The sequence below is a fragment of the Salvia hispanica genome, chromosome 2 (genome assembly GCF_023119035.1).
Source record: "Salvia hispanica cultivar TCC Black 2014 chromosome 2, UniMelb_Shisp_WGS_1.0, whole genome shotgun sequence".
Classification (NCBI taxonomy): Eukaryota; Viridiplantae; Streptophyta; class Magnoliopsida; order Lamiales; family Lamiaceae; genus Salvia; species Salvia hispanica.
In genome coordinates, this window is record NC_062966.1 from 39,573,031 (window position 1) to 39,590,248 (window position 17,218).

General features: G+C 38.4%; 3 protein-coding genes across 3 annotated transcripts; 2 read left to right on the forward strand and 1 right to left on the reverse strand.

The window, feature by feature from the left end:
• Positions 1 to 3,082, forward strand: LOC125204055 (protein MANNAN SYNTHESIS-RELATED 2-like). The gene is made up of 6 exons (XM_048102594.1): positions 1 to 210; positions 1,055 to 1,178; positions 1,251 to 1,321; positions 1,690 to 1,775; positions 1,893 to 2,469; positions 2,564 to 3,082. Exons 1-6 carry the CDS (start codon positions 109 to 111, stop codon positions 2,840 to 2,842), a joined length of 1,239 nt encoding a protein of 412 aa, XP_047958551.1. The 5' UTR covers positions 1 to 108; the 3' UTR covers positions 2,843 to 3,082.
• A 2,811-nt stretch (positions 3,083 to 5,893) lies between these two features.
• LOC125207044 lies at positions 5,894 to 6,751 on the forward strand. Its single transcript, XM_048106252.1, has one exon. The coding sequence runs from the start codon at positions 5,894 to 5,896 to the stop codon at positions 6,749 to 6,751; it is 858 nt and encodes a 285-aa protein (XP_047962209.1).
• Positions 6,752 to 8,554: 1,803 nt separating this feature from the next.
• LOC125205895 (calcium-transporting ATPase 9, plasma membrane-type-like) lies at positions 8,555 to 16,970 on the reverse strand. Its single transcript, XM_048105073.1, has 32 exons — positions 16,734 to 16,970; positions 16,294 to 16,410; positions 16,164 to 16,203; positions 15,676 to 15,791; positions 15,454 to 15,585; positions 15,259 to 15,348; positions 14,891 to 14,960; positions 14,623 to 14,693; positions 14,436 to 14,519; positions 14,288 to 14,365; positions 14,133 to 14,204; positions 13,578 to 13,661; positions 13,411 to 13,493; positions 13,235 to 13,343; positions 13,101 to 13,156; positions 12,971 to 13,013; positions 12,792 to 12,875; positions 12,562 to 12,699; positions 12,311 to 12,373; positions 12,127 to 12,228; positions 11,784 to 11,894; positions 11,519 to 11,686; positions 11,225 to 11,284; positions 10,859 to 11,023; positions 10,653 to 10,769; positions 10,246 to 10,482; positions 9,987 to 10,087; positions 9,675 to 9,720; positions 9,439 to 9,573; positions 9,225 to 9,332; positions 9,047 to 9,138; positions 8,555 to 8,972 (listed from the first exon to the last, which is right to left on the reverse strand). Exons 1-32 carry the CDS (start codon positions 16,881 to 16,883, stop codon positions 8,852 to 8,854), a joined length of 3,243 nt encoding a protein of 1,080 aa, XP_047961030.1. The 5' UTR covers positions 16,884 to 16,970; the 3' UTR covers positions 8,555 to 8,851.
• Between the last annotated feature and the right edge of the window lie 248 nt (positions 16,971 to 17,218).

Here is a 17,218-nt window from a genome sequence, read left to right on the forward strand (position 1 = left end):
TTAAACCATCGATAAGCGCCAAAAAGGATAAAGACACGCTGCTGCAGCTCAGCTCTCTTTCTGTTTCATAGCTATTGGGGGAGAGAGAGAAGCTGAGATCTGAAAGCAATGGGCGTGGATCCGAGGCAGGTGCTGGCGGGGGTGCTGACGGTGACTATGTTTGTAATGCTCGGCGACATGATCAAGCGCGACCATTTCGACGCGGTTCAGGTGTGATTTTGACTGCCAATTGTGATCGTAGTTGAGTGTTACAGTTTGATTTGATTGCTTGATTTATCGTTGCAATGGCGTGAGCTAGCTAGTTAGGTGATTTGTGTGTGGATTGGATTTGAGGTGTTTTGATGATTAGAGATTCGTGATTTGGAATGTATTGCAGATTTCTGTGGTGAATTGAGTGGTTTGGTGTGGATTTCTGTGGTCAATTGTGATCGTAGTTGAGCTGCTGTTTGATTTGATTGCTTGATTTATCGTTGCAATGGCGTGAGCTAGCTAGTGGATTGGATTGAGGTGTTTTGATGATTAGAGATTCGTGATTTGGAATGTATTGCAGATTTCTGTGGTGAATTGAGTGGTTTGGTGTGGATTTCTGTGGTCAATTGTGATCGTAGTTGAGCTGCTGTTTGATTTGATTGCTTGATTTATCGTTGCAATGGCGTGAGCTAGCTAGTTAGGTGATTTGTGTGTGGATTGGATTTGAGGTGTTTTGATGATTAGAGATTTGTGATTTGGAATGGTTTGCAGATTTCTGTGGTGAATTGAGTGGTTTGGTGTGGATGTGTTTTGTATGTTGATTTGATCTGATGTGAATTGATTTGTGATGTGCATTTGGAGTGATTGATGAATCTGTAGATTTTTCGATTTTGTCTCGATTTAGGGAGATACAGATCATCATTGACTTTGATTTTGCTATGTGGTGGTGCACTTGAGAAGGAAGTACTATCAAACAGAGGAGTTGAAAATTGGAATTGTGGAAATGATGCTTTTCCTTTTATAGTTTTTGTTTTGCATTTTGATGAAAATGTATGTCCTTTTGCTGATTTTACTCTTTGCACAGCCGGCTGTTCATGATACGAGCAAGGCCGTGGAGCATACGATTGCTAGTGTTGCAAAAGGAGTGGATGGGCCTTGGAAGGAGGATGGTGTGACGTTGAAGCCGTGTTGGAAGAAGGAGGTTTTTGGTAAGCTCATTAGATTTCTGAAAGATTTGGAACCTTTTTGTGAATGTGTCTTACTTGATGTTTTGGTAACAGAGGAGGCCGATGAATCACTAGGGTATGTCACCTTCTCGCTCACTAACGGCCCAGAATACCATGTTTCTCAGGTAGCTTCGTATACTTAGCCGTAGACATTGTTGTAGTCTTTATTTTGTTTCTTGATTGGGATGGGGCTAATCCAAGTTGATATTAATCAAATTCCAAAAAAAATTTGAACTTTCCAACCCACTCAATAAATGCATCAGTTAACCTTTACAATAAGCTTCTTGGCACTCATGTTGAGGAGTCAGCTTCTATATTTGAAAAGGAATACCATTATCCTAGATATAGATTTATCAGGATCAATTTGCATATTAGCATCCGTATTAAATGCTTCATGATTTGCAAATTTGGGGGATTCTGCAGCTTCTCTATCAAAAATGCTTCATTTCTTCTTTTCAATTGCTTGCTCATTTCTGGTTATCATCTTCATCAGATTGCTGATGCTGTAGTTGTTGCAAGACAACTACGAGCGACACTTGTGATCCCGGATATTAGAGGAAGTGAACCAGGTGATAGAAGGTAAGATGATGAAGCACAAATAGTTTCGTTGTAAACTGTTGCATGCTTGGAAGATGTTAAAAAGTAATACTAGCTGGAATCTGAATATTGACTTAGTACAGTGTTCGTATCTTTCAGGAACTTCGATGATGTCTATGATGTTGATAAATTCGTTACAAGCCTTGATGGAGTGGTCAAAGTTGTCAAATCTCAGCCTAAGATATCAGCTCGTAATCTTGCAGTAGTGAAGGTCCCTAATCGCGTTACTGAAGAATACATCGCTGACAATATCGAAACAGTTTTCAAAACCAAGGGAAACATAAGGCTCGTAACCTACTTCCCATCAGTTAACATGAAAAAAGATAAAGAGAGGACCGACACAAACTCTGTTGCGTGTTTAGCCATGTTTGGGACGCTGGAGCCTCAGACAGAAGTTCGTGAAGTTGTTGACTCCATGATCGACCGCCTCAAGACCCTCAGTAAGAAGTCAAACGGACAGTTCGTGGCGATTGACTTGAGGGTCGATATACTTGAGAAAAAGGGTTGTCACAAGAATGGTGGCTCTGGATCCAAAAGTTGCTACAGTCCACAAGATATAGCTTTCTTTTTGAGGAAGCTGGGCTTTGAGAAGGATACCACGGTGTACGTGACCCAAACGAAATGGCATAGCAGCCTCGATGCTCTGAAGGACTTCTTCCCAAAAACTTATACAAAGGTATGAATTTCATCTGAAAGAAGCTCATTTGATTCTTGATCTAGATACACATTTTGATAGTACATTACTTTTCTTTCTCTTTAAACTGATGTAGGAGTCCATAATGCCCATGGAGAACAAAGAAAAGTTCCTGAACTCGGACACTACTGAATTCGAGAAGGTGATAGATTACTACATTTGCTCGGAGAGTGATGTTTTTGTTCCGGCGATATCCGGGCTCTTTTATGCCAATGTTGCCGGAAAGAGAATAGCTTCCGGCAAGACGCAGATACTTGTGCCTGCGGATATTTCTACCCCAACTGCAGCTCCGGAAGAATTCGTATCATCGTACGTGACAAAAAAGAACCACTTTGCATACTCATGTTTTTGCTAGGATCAAGCTATGGGCAATTTTCCAAGATACCAAGTTGGGGAAAAGGTTTGTTTTGCAAAATGTATTTCACTTGAAACTTCTCTCGTTTTGCGGTTTTTGGTAGGTTGCAGAGGCGTTTTGTTGTGATGTAGTAATAGTTAAAAGAGACACTTGATTTATTCATACATTGCATAATTAAATGTAACTAATGTCACATCCATGTTTGATATATTCATTTAAATAAGTGTGATTGATACTTAACTTTCGTATTGAGTGATCCAATTGCTATTTTCATACAATGGGTAGCGAAACGGGTAGCGGATAACGGTTAATTTCCATCCCGACTCGATACCCACCGGATATCAGCTACCCGCTACAGTGATGGGATGAAATATACAAATATATACCATCTATATATATGGAATATATATTTGCAGTGAATTAAGAAAAAGTTGTGTTAGAGTTAAGTAAATGAAGAATAAAGTAGGAAATGAAAAAGGTAGAGAGATGTAGAGAGAATAAAGTAAGAGAGAGTAAAGTAGGTGGGAAGAAATGTGTTGACTTTTACTAAAAAAGGAAATGACTCTAATACACTTATTTGAAACAGTGACACTTAACATGGCACACTTGGTGTCGATTTTGTACTTAATAATACGAGTGTCACACCCGTGCGATGCACGATTGAACTGTTTTTGTTATTTGCACTAAATCAAAGCTGTAAATTCACATAAGAAACAATAACATTATATAGCAAATAATAAAAATCCCAAATGTATTCAATAACAATAATTTAGTATACCAATATAAACTCATATAATCAAATGCTTTTAGCACCCTAATCCAAAATTAAGACTAAATCTCCATCCTTGGATTTTAAAATGAGTGGATTTAAAATGAGTGGATAAGATTAAAGCTCACAAATCTCAATAAATAATAGACAAAATATCAACAAAAGAGTAATATCGTCATTATGTTATCATATGATAATTTTCGTAGGTGTTTTTTTATATCAACATTGTGTATTACAAATATCAACAATATGACATTAGAATATCAATACAAGGACAAGAAAATATCAACACATTTTTATTGAGACATGCATAATATTGAGATTTTGTCTACAATATATTGAGATTTTTTGTTGTATTTGTTGATAAAAGCTGCTTATCAACATGTACGAAAATTGAAATATAATTTATCAAATTTCATCACCCGAACATCGGAACATATGCAATTGAGATCTCGTTGGAATCCTTATTAAATTATTTTTAATTTGATATATTTTTTTGCGAAAAAATAATTTAAATTGAGAGAGTTACGTAAATTTAAAGATTTGAGATGATTTTGAAGAGAGAAAAGTAGTTAGTTATAATTACTACATATATGATTTGACATTAATACCCTTTAATTTAATTAATAATTATTTAAATTTAAAATATATTACACTTGGCTACAGCTTCAAGGATCATCGTGGGATGCTTGGCTTTGAAGCGGGAAGTGTGTATCGCCTTCCAGGTGGCGCGGCAGTTCCTCCACTCAGCACTGCATATCGATCGATGCTGCCCAACATCCCGGGGAACCCGTGCACGAGACCCGTGCATATTAATCGACGGCCGCTGGCTCTTCGGGGCTCGGGCCGTCGAAGATACTGATCCCCGAATATCGCTCTAACGCCCGCGCAAAATTCCAACGAGACACTTTGGACAGGCGGAAGATTCCCCAATGTGGAGGTACTCGTCGAACATGTCGGCCGGCCCTCCGTACGCCAGTTGCCTGATTGCGGCCGTACACTTCTGTATTGGCGTGTGTCCGGGTTTGCCAGCCAACATCCTCCACCGATCCTGAAAAACTCGTACCTCCTCTCTAATGCACCAACGATATGCATAAACCGAGAGGACGATGCATCCGAAAACGTCGGCGGAATAAGGCATCCCCAAAACGCGGCTGCGGGCAAAGTAGTCCTCATACAACCGAATATGTGCGGCGCAATGTGGTCACAGGGGTGCATGCCGTCGGCGATGGATCGGCCAAGGTACGGCCGCCGCCGCTGCTGCCTCTGCCGGAGCCGTCGATCAATCGCCTCTTGCACAGCGAGATCCAATTCATCATCGCTAAAACCATCACTATCACTAGCGCCTCCGCCAACACCACCCGCGCATTCTACTCGCCATTATAGATAGTTGAAAAATGAGGTTATAGAGAGAGAAACTTGTCAACACAAGTGGTGTGAATGAAATGAAGTTGGAGGAGCCCTATTTATAGAGTTTATTAAAAAAAAAAAAATTTAAAATGTCGGACGTCCGACCTTCGCCACAGTGGCGGACGTCCGGTCGGACGTCAACGCGAGGGGCGAGCCCATCGCAGGGGCACTCGGGACGGGCGTGGGCGGACGTCCCGCTCACTACGGCAGACGATGAGCTCGCCCCTCGCCATTATACCAATATAAACTCAAATAATCAAATAAGTTATAAATATAAAAATTGCACTCAAAACACCCGTCAATTATACTTTTCAATCTCTACTAAAAAGAATCAATCACAAATAAGTATCAAAAAATCTAGAAATATATATTAAAATATACATAAAATTCAAAAGCATCATGACCAACAAAAAGATCAAATGTCACATATTTTTTGTCCAAAATAAATTATGAGACTCTCCTAAAATATTTTACCTTCTCAACCTTGTGGGGGACTAATTAAGTATAAAAGTGGCCATAAATTAATCCAGAATCATTTTCATTGAACTAGGATTTCTCTGATTTCTTCTTCTTTCAGTCAGTTTCTCTATACGTTTTGCATCATTATTATAGTAACAAGTTTTAATAATGTAATCAAATTTTAATCATTAAGATTTGGTGCCAACTGCAAACTTTTAGACCATCCCTATCTACCCTTTTCATCATTCTATAATCGAACAACCTCAATTGTCACCTATAACTCTTAATACATTACAACAAATCACAACTACATATCAGATGATACGGTACATCTACAATTTAGTTTGCCCAATACAGATATACGATATACTAACAAACTCTCCATAGGGCTCCAACACAACGGGAAGTCATTAATGTCGTATGAATCCGACCACTTCAACGAGTTCGATTTACCCTACGGAGATACCAAGGGCCAAGTTAGGATATCTCAGCCAGTTAAGGGTCTAATATGCATCTACTGCAATTTGAAACTCAACGCGCCCTTAGCCATATGCAACCCTTTTCTAGGCCGACTCGAGATTCTTCCGCTCGCAACCCCCTCTTGTGAAATAGGAGGAGTATCTTGGCGCGAGGTTGCAATTGGTTTTGATGAAGATCACGAAGATTACAAAGTTGTGCAGCTGTATTCGTGCAACGCGTATAGTTGCATCCACGCCAAAATGTACAGGAAAAGGACGAATGCTTGGGAGCAATTGGCCGATGGAGTTTTTAATGATCTAAGAATCTACCATGTTTCACCCATAGTGTCGCGGTGTAAGAATAGCCACTTTGCTTACTGGAGTGCTCACTATGTAGGTGTTTATGATGTAAGGATTATACTGAGCTTTGATATGAAGAATGAAGTGTTTCGGAAAATCACATTGCCAGAACCTGACCCTAACCCTGTTGCTTTTAGTCAGGTTTTTGTAGAAGATGAGCACTCGTTTCTGAACATTGTTCTAACTAATGTGATTAGTCCTCTTGTTGGAGGTACTTCGACCGTGGAGATTTATGAGTCAAGATTTGAAGGAAGCGAATTAAGTTGGAATTATGTCAAAAATGTGGAAGTAACCTCCTTCACTCGAGTCCCCCTCCTGATGGCTTCTTGTGTGTTTATTCCCGACGGACTGTGGGGGAATTTCGTGTATGATTATCGTGCACGCAACATCATCGCGCGCCAATCCATCAACTACGTGCTTGTTGAGTATAGAGCTAGCTTAGTTTTACCTTGAGAATTAGTCCGAAATTTATTTTCATTTTCTTTAAGGATTTCTTAGACTAATTTAGTATTCAATGAACTTCAATTAGTAATTTTTTTCTTTTCTTATTTCTCTTGTACGTGCACAACAATAATTCATAACATGTAAGCATAATATATCTGACTTGATTGAGAATGATATCTTGGTAGTCGTAAGAAGAGTTCACATCATCGATTTTAATTTAATCCCCATAGCTTGTAATCGTGTTGCCTAGGTTTTCAAACTTCGTGGGCGTAAATTTAATACCTAAAGACGTTTTAACTATTTTGTTTGAAGAAACATCTTAATATGTTAAATTCTCTTTTCTAAAAAAATGTCGCATCCATATTTGATATATTCATTTAATAAGTGTGATTATACTTAACTTTCATATATGTTCATAATATTAACATTGGCTGGACGAATATACATACAGAGGAGCACTAAGGCACATCCTTAATTAGAGTAACAACATACACAACATTGTAAGAGCATCCGCTATGACGCGGCGGACGTCCAACCGGCGTGCCGGATGTCCGCTCGGGACGTCCGCCATTAGGCAACGACCGGGGACGCGGACGTGCGTTGAGGACACCGGAGTTCTGCGGATTTCGGAGGACGTCCATCGCGATGTCCGCCATGACGTGCGAGTTCCCGGCGGACGTCCCATTTTTAAATTTTTTTTTAAACTCTATATATACGGCTCGTTGCAAACTCTATGTATACGGCTCGTTGCAAACTAAAAAAATATGATTTTTAAAAAACTCTAATGCATGAATTATCGTAGAAAATAAAGGCCTAAAACAAAAGCATATCATACTGTCGGGCCAGGGGCACTCCGCGCCCCCGGACATGTAATTTAAGGCATAGCGGCAAACTATAGAGTTTTAAGGCATAATATGTAATTTGTTTGAATCGTTTTTTGGTTTGGGATGGTTTTTTTTTTTTGGTAACTATGTACTCCCTCCGTCCCAGGATAATTCGACCCAGTATTTCATTTCGATCTGTCCCACATAATTTGTCCCACTTCACTTTTACCATTTTTTGGTAGTGAACCTCATATTCCACTAACTCATTCCTACTCACATTTTATTATAAAGCTAATACTTTAAAAGTAAGACCCACATCCCACCAACTTTTTCAACTCACGTTCCATTAGATTTCTTAAAACCCGTGCCTGGTTAAAGTGTCCAAATTATCTGGAACGGAGGGAGTATTTTTTTAATTTAAATATGTATGCTTTTTTATAAAAATAAAATCGTTGCATTTTTCCCGTATTCGTGTCGAAATTTTAATTCCGTAAATTGTTTAATTTGGTGAATTTGTGAATTTTTATTATTGTGGAAGTCCGTCGGGATGTCATTGGGGATGTCCGCCATTGTGCAGAGGGATGTCCTTATGAGGTGACAATGCAGTGGGAGATCCTTATGACGTGTCAGGAGGTGTTTTTGGGATGTCCGTTGGGATGTTTGCCGGGACATCCGTTACATTGTGGATGCTCTAAACACTACCATGCAATATACATTGTGGAAATTGTAGATGAATTTCCGCATATTGCATTATAGTTATAAGAAAATTGTATTCTATATTGTTGAGTTTTGCATTATAAACATAAATTGACTGCAATGCTAAATAAACTATATATAAGTAGAATTCGTCTATATATATAATGCAAATTAAACATCTTTATGTATACAATGCAATATGCCTAAAACTACCATGCAATCCGCCAAAATCCATCTACAACTTCTACAAAAGTATGTTGCATTGTAGTTTTTACAAATTATGTGGGACGGATTGAAATGGAAAACTGGGATGAATTATCCGGAACGGGGGGAGTATTTTTTAAGTACACCCTTGATCCCTATACATATAAATTACATCTATATAGATGGAATATATATTTGTCACTAAATAGAATATCAATAAATGGAGAGTCCCTTAACCAGCATGCCACAATAGTACACTTATTTGAAACAACAATATATAATTGTGTCGATTTTGTAACGTTGCAGCTGATAATCACACTCAAACCATAAATTCGAAGAAATATGGACGGAGAGTGTTTATGAATCGGAAAAGGTAATGGCGACATTAGGTATTATTACGTTGTGTTTTACGAGCAGCAATGCAGTGTTGATATGGCTTGATGAAAACTTTTCCGAGGGGCGTTTTTGGAACCGGGATAAATTTACCGACTACAGCCAGAGGCCAGCTGCAAGAAAGAAGAATTTTAGTCTTGGTTTTAATATCGCTACCAAACGAGCCCGCCTAGAGGAATGGACAAACCTGATAATGCCTATAACAAAACATATCAGCCACTGTGGGATATTAAGCTTCACTGTTGAGGTGAACTTCCCAAGGAAATTGATTATGATTATCTAGTTCATAAAAAAAAAAGAACTTAGTTACCAGAAAATGGAAATCAAACTAGAATTTCAAACTATAAACCAAACCATGCACTCACTTGTAGTATAAATGTAGATCCAACTATTCCAGTGAAGAGGTGGTTTTTGGTCACACCACTGAAAACATTGAGTTCGTCTGGCTTCCGAGCATTAAACTCGTTGAAAATCTGTATATCGACAGGTGAATGGAAGATTTGTTCAGGTAATTCTATCCCAACATGGCTCTTTTTCTAAGTTTCTCGGATTCATTCACTTCAATTGGATTGCACTTACTTGGCATAGAACGAACGCGTTGAACACCACGGTGTTTTTCACCATGTTAGCATGCTCTATGGTGTCATTCTTCAGTTTGAGTAGAGTTAGCCCCTCGAAGTTGAGAACAAGGAGTACTGCTACTTGATATACAGCCTGCACCAGAAAAAGGTACAATGAGTTGTTTATCTAGAGTTCTTTTTTTTTTTCCCTTAAAAAACAGAACAAAAGCCAATTTACTGGAAAATAAAGTATACCTGGATAACTAAGTTCCTCCACATGATATTTGTTACTAGTGATTCCCTGAACGACGTGTGAACATGTAAGCAATGGATCGTATTCTCAACACGTTTACTACTCAAATCCGAAGCAGTTATAGTTTATGCTGTTGTAAAAGCTACAAAGGGAAATGTACAGAATATATTTTCTAACATTTTAGCAGTTCTACATTATTGAGTAAAGATACTTTGCATGTTATCTTTTAAGGACATACAGTTGATCTGAACTAAATTTACGCAATGGATGACATATTATTGAGAACTAAACTACGCGGGGTTGATAATTCGTACCTTCGACCAACTGGAGATCTGTCCATAAGATGATCAGTCGGCGGTTCAGTAGCCAGTGCCAAAGCTCCCAGAGTATCCATGATGAGGTTAACCCAGAGAAGCTGCAACGTTAACACAAGTACATTCAATCTTGTAAAAACCGTAGATAAGTTGCTCGAAGATTCTGTTTACATCTTCTATTTAAGGATCTAAAGAGTCTATGCTGCTATAATATCATAGACATCAACAAATAACCCGGGGTGTAAGAGAGATACGGCACCTGCACTGTATTCAGAGGAACATGGCCCGAAGTAACTGCAGCAACGACATTAATTGTCAAAGCGGCAACATTTACAGTGAGCTGGAACTGGATGAATTTTTGGATATTTGCATACACAGAGCGTCCCCATCGAACAACCTTTACAACTGAAGCGAAATTGTCGTCCAATATAATGATGTCTGAGTTTTCTTTTGCAACTTCCGTTCCTTGTATACCCATGGAAAGACCTATATCAGCCTACGAATAGAGAAAATAAGTAATGAGTAATTGATGTCAAAATAAAATACCATAACTGGCAATTTATCTATCACTTAAACTTATTTATTTCATCATAACACTAACAAGCTTGATAAATGCACGGAGGTATCTTTTAAAGGTTACGAAAAGCATATGAAATCTCATCAAACCTCATTGAGTGCAGGGGCATCATTAGTTCCGTCTCCTGTTACAGCAACAACTTCCCCTAGCTTACGCAGTGTCTGAACTAGCAAAAGCTTGTCAGTCGGAGAAGACCGTGCCATAACCTGTTCATCATGAAACGTAACACTTATTCGGCATTCATATAAGGCATAGCTTGCTAACAAAATAGGGAGGTCTGCTTGATAAAACATACAACAATAAAATTTGCAGCTTGTTCTCTATCTTTCTCAGACATCTCGCGGAATCTTTTCCCTTCCATAACGTAGGGTTCACCAGTGTCTGCATTTGATGAAAGGATACCACACTCCTGCGCAATTGCTTTTGCTGTCTGAATATTGTCTCCAGTTACCATGCGCACCTAATAATTGACAATCACGTCATGTTCTCCTTTTATATCAGAAAAACAACAAAAGTAAACTGCATTATCCCTTAACGATATCATAAAACCAGTGATGCCTTCTAGCAAATCATGCTTTATTTTATCTTTGTTAAGCAAATGAAGTATTTATATGGAGTAAAAGCTCTTCTTTAGGAATGTTGTAACAATCAAAATTGATACCTTAACGCCAGCATGTGTGCATAGTTCCACTGCTTCTCTGACACCTGGTCGACAAGGATCCTACATAAAAAATTTGATGAATACCACTGTTTAAGTACAAAAGTACATAAGAGGCTTGTATTTGATAATATTAGAAAGTTTGCACAATAAGCAAAACTACTATTGTGCTGAAACAAATTGTTGGTAACATTCAGCAGTCTCTATGAAGTTACACATAAATGTTTATCATAGCAAACATTCTGAAAGGAAAACAGAACTGACTGCTATAGAAACAGGATAGTGAGAGTTAGCTACCTTAATACCAACAATAGCCAGCAAAACAAGATCATCTGCTGGTAAAGTCCACTGTGCCAGCTGTTCTTGATCTGTTGGAACCGTATTTGCTTCAAATGTTTTGTAAGCAACAGCAACACACCGCAAGCTTTTTTCGGCCATATTATTAATAGCATCTTTAAGAAATTCCTGAATAAGAAAGGTGTTACACACATCTGTTAAGATTGTAGGTAATTTTTAATCTCGGGTAACAATAGAACTAGAAGGTCATGTACTGAATACCTACCATATCGTTAGCAATTGGTTTCACAGAACCATTTACATCAATGCACTGTGAACAGGAAGCTAAGATAATCTCAGCCGCTCCCTTCCAATGCACATGAACTTGGGATCCAGTCTGCCGAGTCAAGAAGAAAATCTTTCACAAATATATTTTTGGAAGAATGAACAGCATAGGCTTTTTTGACATATTGCTCAAATATTTCATCTATTTTCTATGATTTTCATGGATTCTGACCTTTAACGAAGCTCAGGCTATGCTCGTTAATACACAGACATCAAATTATTGTTAAAGAATAAAAACAGGACTTGCACAGAATTGCCACAAGTGTCTAGTATGGATCACTTACCCGTCCTCTAACTGCAACACCCCCTCGTTTTTTGGTAGAATTAAAAGGAGCGACATGGAGAATTATGGATTCAGATTTCACAGTGTCAAACTTCATTCCCAACTGAAAAGGTAAGGAAATAAAGGTGATGACAAAGTCGAGATGGTAACTGAAGAGTAGATAATAGAGCACGGGGAGGAAGTACCTTGACACCCCACTGAAGAATGGCTTTCTCAGTTGGAGATCCAGACACCTCAACTTCACCAAGCTTAAAAATACACAAATGAAAAAGATGAGTACGTAACATTATACAAGCTCAAAAGCTTGTGAAATCATGGATGTTAGCTAATTTGATGAGATGGCAAGAATATTTTTTCATGCAACATTAAAGTGCAATTTTGTAATGCTACATCTGCTACTCATATGTCCAAGCTTTTGAGCACTAAGGAAGAGTACCTTATTCAAGAATACACTGCCAGAAGTGTTCTGAGCGAGTCCCTCATCTACCAGAGAGGAAACTGATGCAGGCAACTGGGAACCATCTTCAGGAGGATCAATTTTCTTTTTCCCGACATATGCCTCAACTACGGTCATCTGTGTCAAAATGCAGTGTGCCAAGCACCTGATTAAATACGCATCCAGTCTTTCCACTTTTTGATAGGATTAGGAACAGAATTGAAAATAACCTGGTTCAGGGTCAAAGTTCCAGTCTTATCACTGCAAATGGTTGTTGCAGATCCCATAGTTTCACAGGCCGAGAGCCTACGCACCTGGATATCAAGTATAATAGTTTTACTGGAGATATAAAAAAATGTACATAGTTGATTGAATTAGAGACCTGGAAACAACAGAAAATCTTACATACCAAAGCCTTGTCAGCCATCATTTTTTTCATGGAGTATGCTAGGCTGTTACAATTGCAAAATAAATAAATTCTATTAGAACCAGAGATGGACCCTGAGATAATGCTAAGTAGGGAATATTTTCATACTCACGTCAAGGTTACGGCCAAAGGGAGCCCTTCTGGGACCGCAACAACAACTATTGTTACCTAAGTATGACATCAGTCAATAAACAGAAAAGAAGCTCTAAATGTTTCTCGTTTCCATTTCAGAGAGCGGAAACTTACTGCAGCAGTTATGATATGTATAACTCCGTCAATCGTGTGGCCAAGACTGGTCTTCCCACGAACAAACTGAACAGTTCCATCAGGATCTTTCGAAGTCCCAGTGAAATATCTGGGGTGATTAATTGTCATTACAATGTGACCACGTCATAAGATGCCAGAAACAAATCCCAAATTACCTGGCCAAGAGTATAACGAGTACAGAGAAAGCTACTGTAAGCCCAACAATTCCGATGAAAGTTGTAACACCATTCAGACGCACCTGTAAAATTTCATTAGGATCCGCAGTAGTATTATAAATGTCATATGACAAACTATGACTATACGACCACTATCGACTGATTACCTGCAGAGGAGTTTCTTCACCATTATCTTCTGATATACTAGTCATCAACAATCCCCATTCAGTGTTGATTCCAACACCAGTTACCTAAAATATAACCATGTAATAAATCATGCAAAATGACCAGATTGACAGTAAATTGTACTCACTGTAATTGAAGAAATGATTATCATCGATGAATATGAAACAAAGTCCAGATAGCTTTTACCAACTTTGCAGAATGGTTCTTCAGTGTTAATCACAACAGTTGCATTAGAAGGACATGTGTGTTTGTCTAATAATATTTGTGTTGCAAATTCAGTTACACAGTTATATTAATCACTCAAAAGACCAATACAAATCATTCAGTTGTTACACATCTTATAGATCAAAATATAGTCTTCATTAATCTAATGGTTGATTTATATTAGCTGAAAATAGCGTTCCAGTAGCTTGAGGTGTTGGGAAGTGTTTGCACAGAATAAAAACTCAGGTGATAGAACAGATATCCACAGTGAAAATATATATGTGTCTTGTATAGAATTTCTGGTCAATCGGAGTTTTAATTTAGATTGTTACCAGCATAGTTCCGGCACCATCTGCCACCTTGCAACCCGACATCAAGAATGGAGTTTTTTGGTCTTTTTGAATCTGCGTAGTGACATTAGACGTGAGAAATATTAGATCAGCAATCTAAAGTAACGACTAACGAGCAAACAATCTAACCAACTTACAATCTTGCTTTCTCCAGTCATGCTGGATTCGTCAATGGCAAGAGAATGGGAAATTGTAACTAGTCCATCAGCAGGAACCTGTATGCATTATGCCAATAAACTTTTTAGATAATGCAGGATAAAACCAACTCATCAAATCATTCATGACCTGGTCTCCGATTTTGAGAGGTATGACATCCCCAACCACAATGTCATATATGGAAACCTTCTCTCTCCGACCTCCTCTGATCACCTATTAAGTTTTTTTTTCATGAGTATTATCATCACTCACCTTACCTAAACCCAAAAATAAAGGACTGAAGGAGAAATCTATATCGTTTAATTGGTAATATTACCTCCACTTGAATATTTCGCTTTTCCTCATTTAAATTTTGAAACTGGAGGGACTGCTTGTAATCACTAGTTGCTGAAGAATAGATGCATAATAGGAAAAAAGACCATATATGTGTTAGTCATAATAGATACCAAAAAGTAGTTTCTCTCTCGTGGTAAACTTAAGCAAAGTTGCTCTTAAACAACTAGGAACGGAAGTACGAAACGTTGAATGCTTCAACCGAGGTAATCATTGTTCAAAAGAAATTTATATGAAGTAATTTTGTTTACCTGTAACAATAATAACCAGAAGAACTGCAAAGGTGATGCTTCCTCCATCATACCATCCTTCTTCAAGGCCCTGCAAGAAATGATGAATTTTTAAAAGAGACATAAAATGGCATTGAACTTGAGTTTGTTTTATGAAGGCAATATTCAAGTACAAAACACAACATTGTATCAACCTCAAACTTCTGAAGATGTTATTTCCAATAGTAGAACTGTAATGCTTTTTCAACTGGATGTTATATAAATAAATGTTATCAATGTGAAATGATTCTAACCAATGAAATAACTCAACTTTTCATTGGAAATTATACTTATAAATTAAATAAGTCAGAATGGTGAAAATGAACTTGGTACTTTTGTATTCTGGTTACCTCAGTTTTTATTCCTAGACCCAACGATGCGATTGCAGCTACTATTAGAATAATGAGAGTCGTATCTTGCCAGGCATCCCATAGGAACATCTGCACAATGTTAAATGCAACGACGTTATAAGACAGATTTGAATACAATTTTTTTAGTTCCCCAAGATGTATAAGCAAAAGGTAACATTCTATGCAGAACTTTACCCAGAAAGTCCTTCCCTTCTTCAGAGGATAAGTGTTCGACCCAAAGACATCTCTTCTCTGTGCGAACTCATGATCATCACCAGAAATTCCCGTTTCAAAATTTGTTCGTAGCAGACCTGATATGCCTTTAACCTGAACAATTAGTAAAACATAAATCTAAGTTACTAAGGCACACATCACAGAAACTGGCTAAATAGATGTAAAGAAGAAAGGTAGTCTTGCCCCTCCGTATTGCTCAAATGCAGCAATATTATGATCTCTGTTCATTGAAGCAAGCTGATCGGGTGAAACTCCATAAGGCCCAGATGGAGATGGAGGAATGACTGGTGAGCCTAACACTGAATCACCAAAAAAAAGATTTGTTTAACCTACACAGAAGTTTTTCAAGTGGCACTACTTCAATGAAAATCAACACTGAGGAAATCAGAGCGGAGAAGTCCAAATCCTAATAGAAGCTTGGGAATGCAAATTGTATGAATATCGGACTCATCTCAGAGCAGTATCTATCACTAGATGTTTGCACTCGTATTGGTAAGGTGTAGTGGAGAGTCAAGTCATTAGAAGATTCTATTCCTGAAGCTAGAGTTGTCTGTCTCTTGCACTACTATTTCGACAAAACTCAGAATTAAGTTGAACATAATGATCCAAAAACTTTGGGAAGGGTGAGTAGGAGTTAAGGTATACTGCAATAGAAGTAATTGATTAAATACCTTTGGCCTGCTGTCCAGCCAATTTGAAACGCAATGCAGCCTACAATTACCAGAAGACTAGTACATAAGTGATTAAAGAAGTTATTCATTTGAATAATTTATACAGGTGCTCAGTCCATTTTTGTATTACCCTTATGACTTGAGCATGCGCTCTAATCATCCGTCTTCTCTTTTCGTGCTGCTCATCCCTTTTCAAGTCTAACGTGTAGCGAAAGCGACGAGAAGCATTAAGCACAAGAGCTGCTTGCTGGAAAGGACCAACACTTGCAAATCAGAAATACATAGCTTCCCCTTCCGTCTTTATCAAACAATCAACAAATGCATCATCACTCCATATATACGAGCATATGAATCGATCACTATACACGTTTATACTAATTCGACCACAAAATCGCACATTATCACAACTAAACCACAATTCATTGCTGATCAATCGTTCAATTTCAATCTAAAACAGTAACATCACAGAATCAATCGGATTATCTTCGTTGAGATTCATACTTAAAGATGAACAGCAAGTGCATTTAAACACACACACACACAGACGTAAAACACATCCCGACGCCTTACCCTCCAGCGCTTGAGCATATTGTGAGACGCATTTTTGGTGCTGCCGATGTCGAAAGGGTCGGAAAACTCTTCATCGGCCTCAGATCCATCGTCGGGCGCCGTGCCGCTCTCGATGTCATGGAAAATGTCTTCTTCTTCGCCGTTGGTCATGGCGCCGCCGCTTCAGCAGAATTAAAACAACAACGAAATTGAGCGTCGGAGAAACTCAATCGGATCGATCTCGAATTGGAGCAGATTCAACGCGCACTGAGAGCTGCGATTGTTAACACAATGCATATACTGATCACTATCTCTCTCTTTACTCTCTGTCTCTCTCCACCTCTGTTTCTCTCTCTCTCTAAAAATAGGAATCCGATCCAACCGCCACGCCATGGAAAATAGCTATGATTGGGGAAATTTTTTGCTAATTTCAAACCATTTTCCGCAGTGATTTTACGATTTATTGCATACGAACTTGACCGAGAATTCGTAACGGCGAAGTTCAT

What these genes read in the sequence shown, in the direction of transcription:
- LOC125204055 (XM_048102594.1), top strand. Translation starts at nt 109, where the DNA reads ATGGGCGTGGATCCGAGGCAGGTGCTGGCGGGGGTGCTGACGGTGACT. An exon ending in TTGGAAGAAGGAGGTTTTTG is followed by an intron (nt 1,179 to 1,250) that starts GTAAGCTCATTA and finishes TTTTGGTAACAG; the next exon opens with AGGAGGCCGATGAATCACTA. An exon ending in AGTGAACCAGGTGATAGAAG is followed by an intron (nt 1,776 to 1,892) that starts GTAAGATGATGA and finishes CGTATCTTTCAG; the next exon opens with GAACTTCGATGATGTCTATG.
- LOC125207044 (XM_048106252.1), top strand. Translation starts at nt 5,894, where the DNA reads ATGTCGTATGAATCCGACCACTTCAACGAGTTCGATTTACCCTACGGA.
- LOC125205895 (XM_048105073.1), bottom strand. Translation starts at nt 16,883, where the DNA reads ATGACCAACGGCGAAGAAGAAGACATTTTCCATGACATCGAGAGCGGC. An exon ending in ATGGTGCCGGAACTATGCTG is followed by an intron (nt 13,662 to 14,132) that starts GTAACAATCTAA and finishes GTTATATTTTAG; the next exon opens with GTAACTGGTGTTGGAATCAA. An exon ending in TGATGGCTGACAAGGCTTTG is followed by an intron (nt 12,876 to 12,970) that starts GTATGTAAGATT and finishes CTTGATATCCAG; the next exon opens with GTGCGTAGGCTCTCGGCCTG.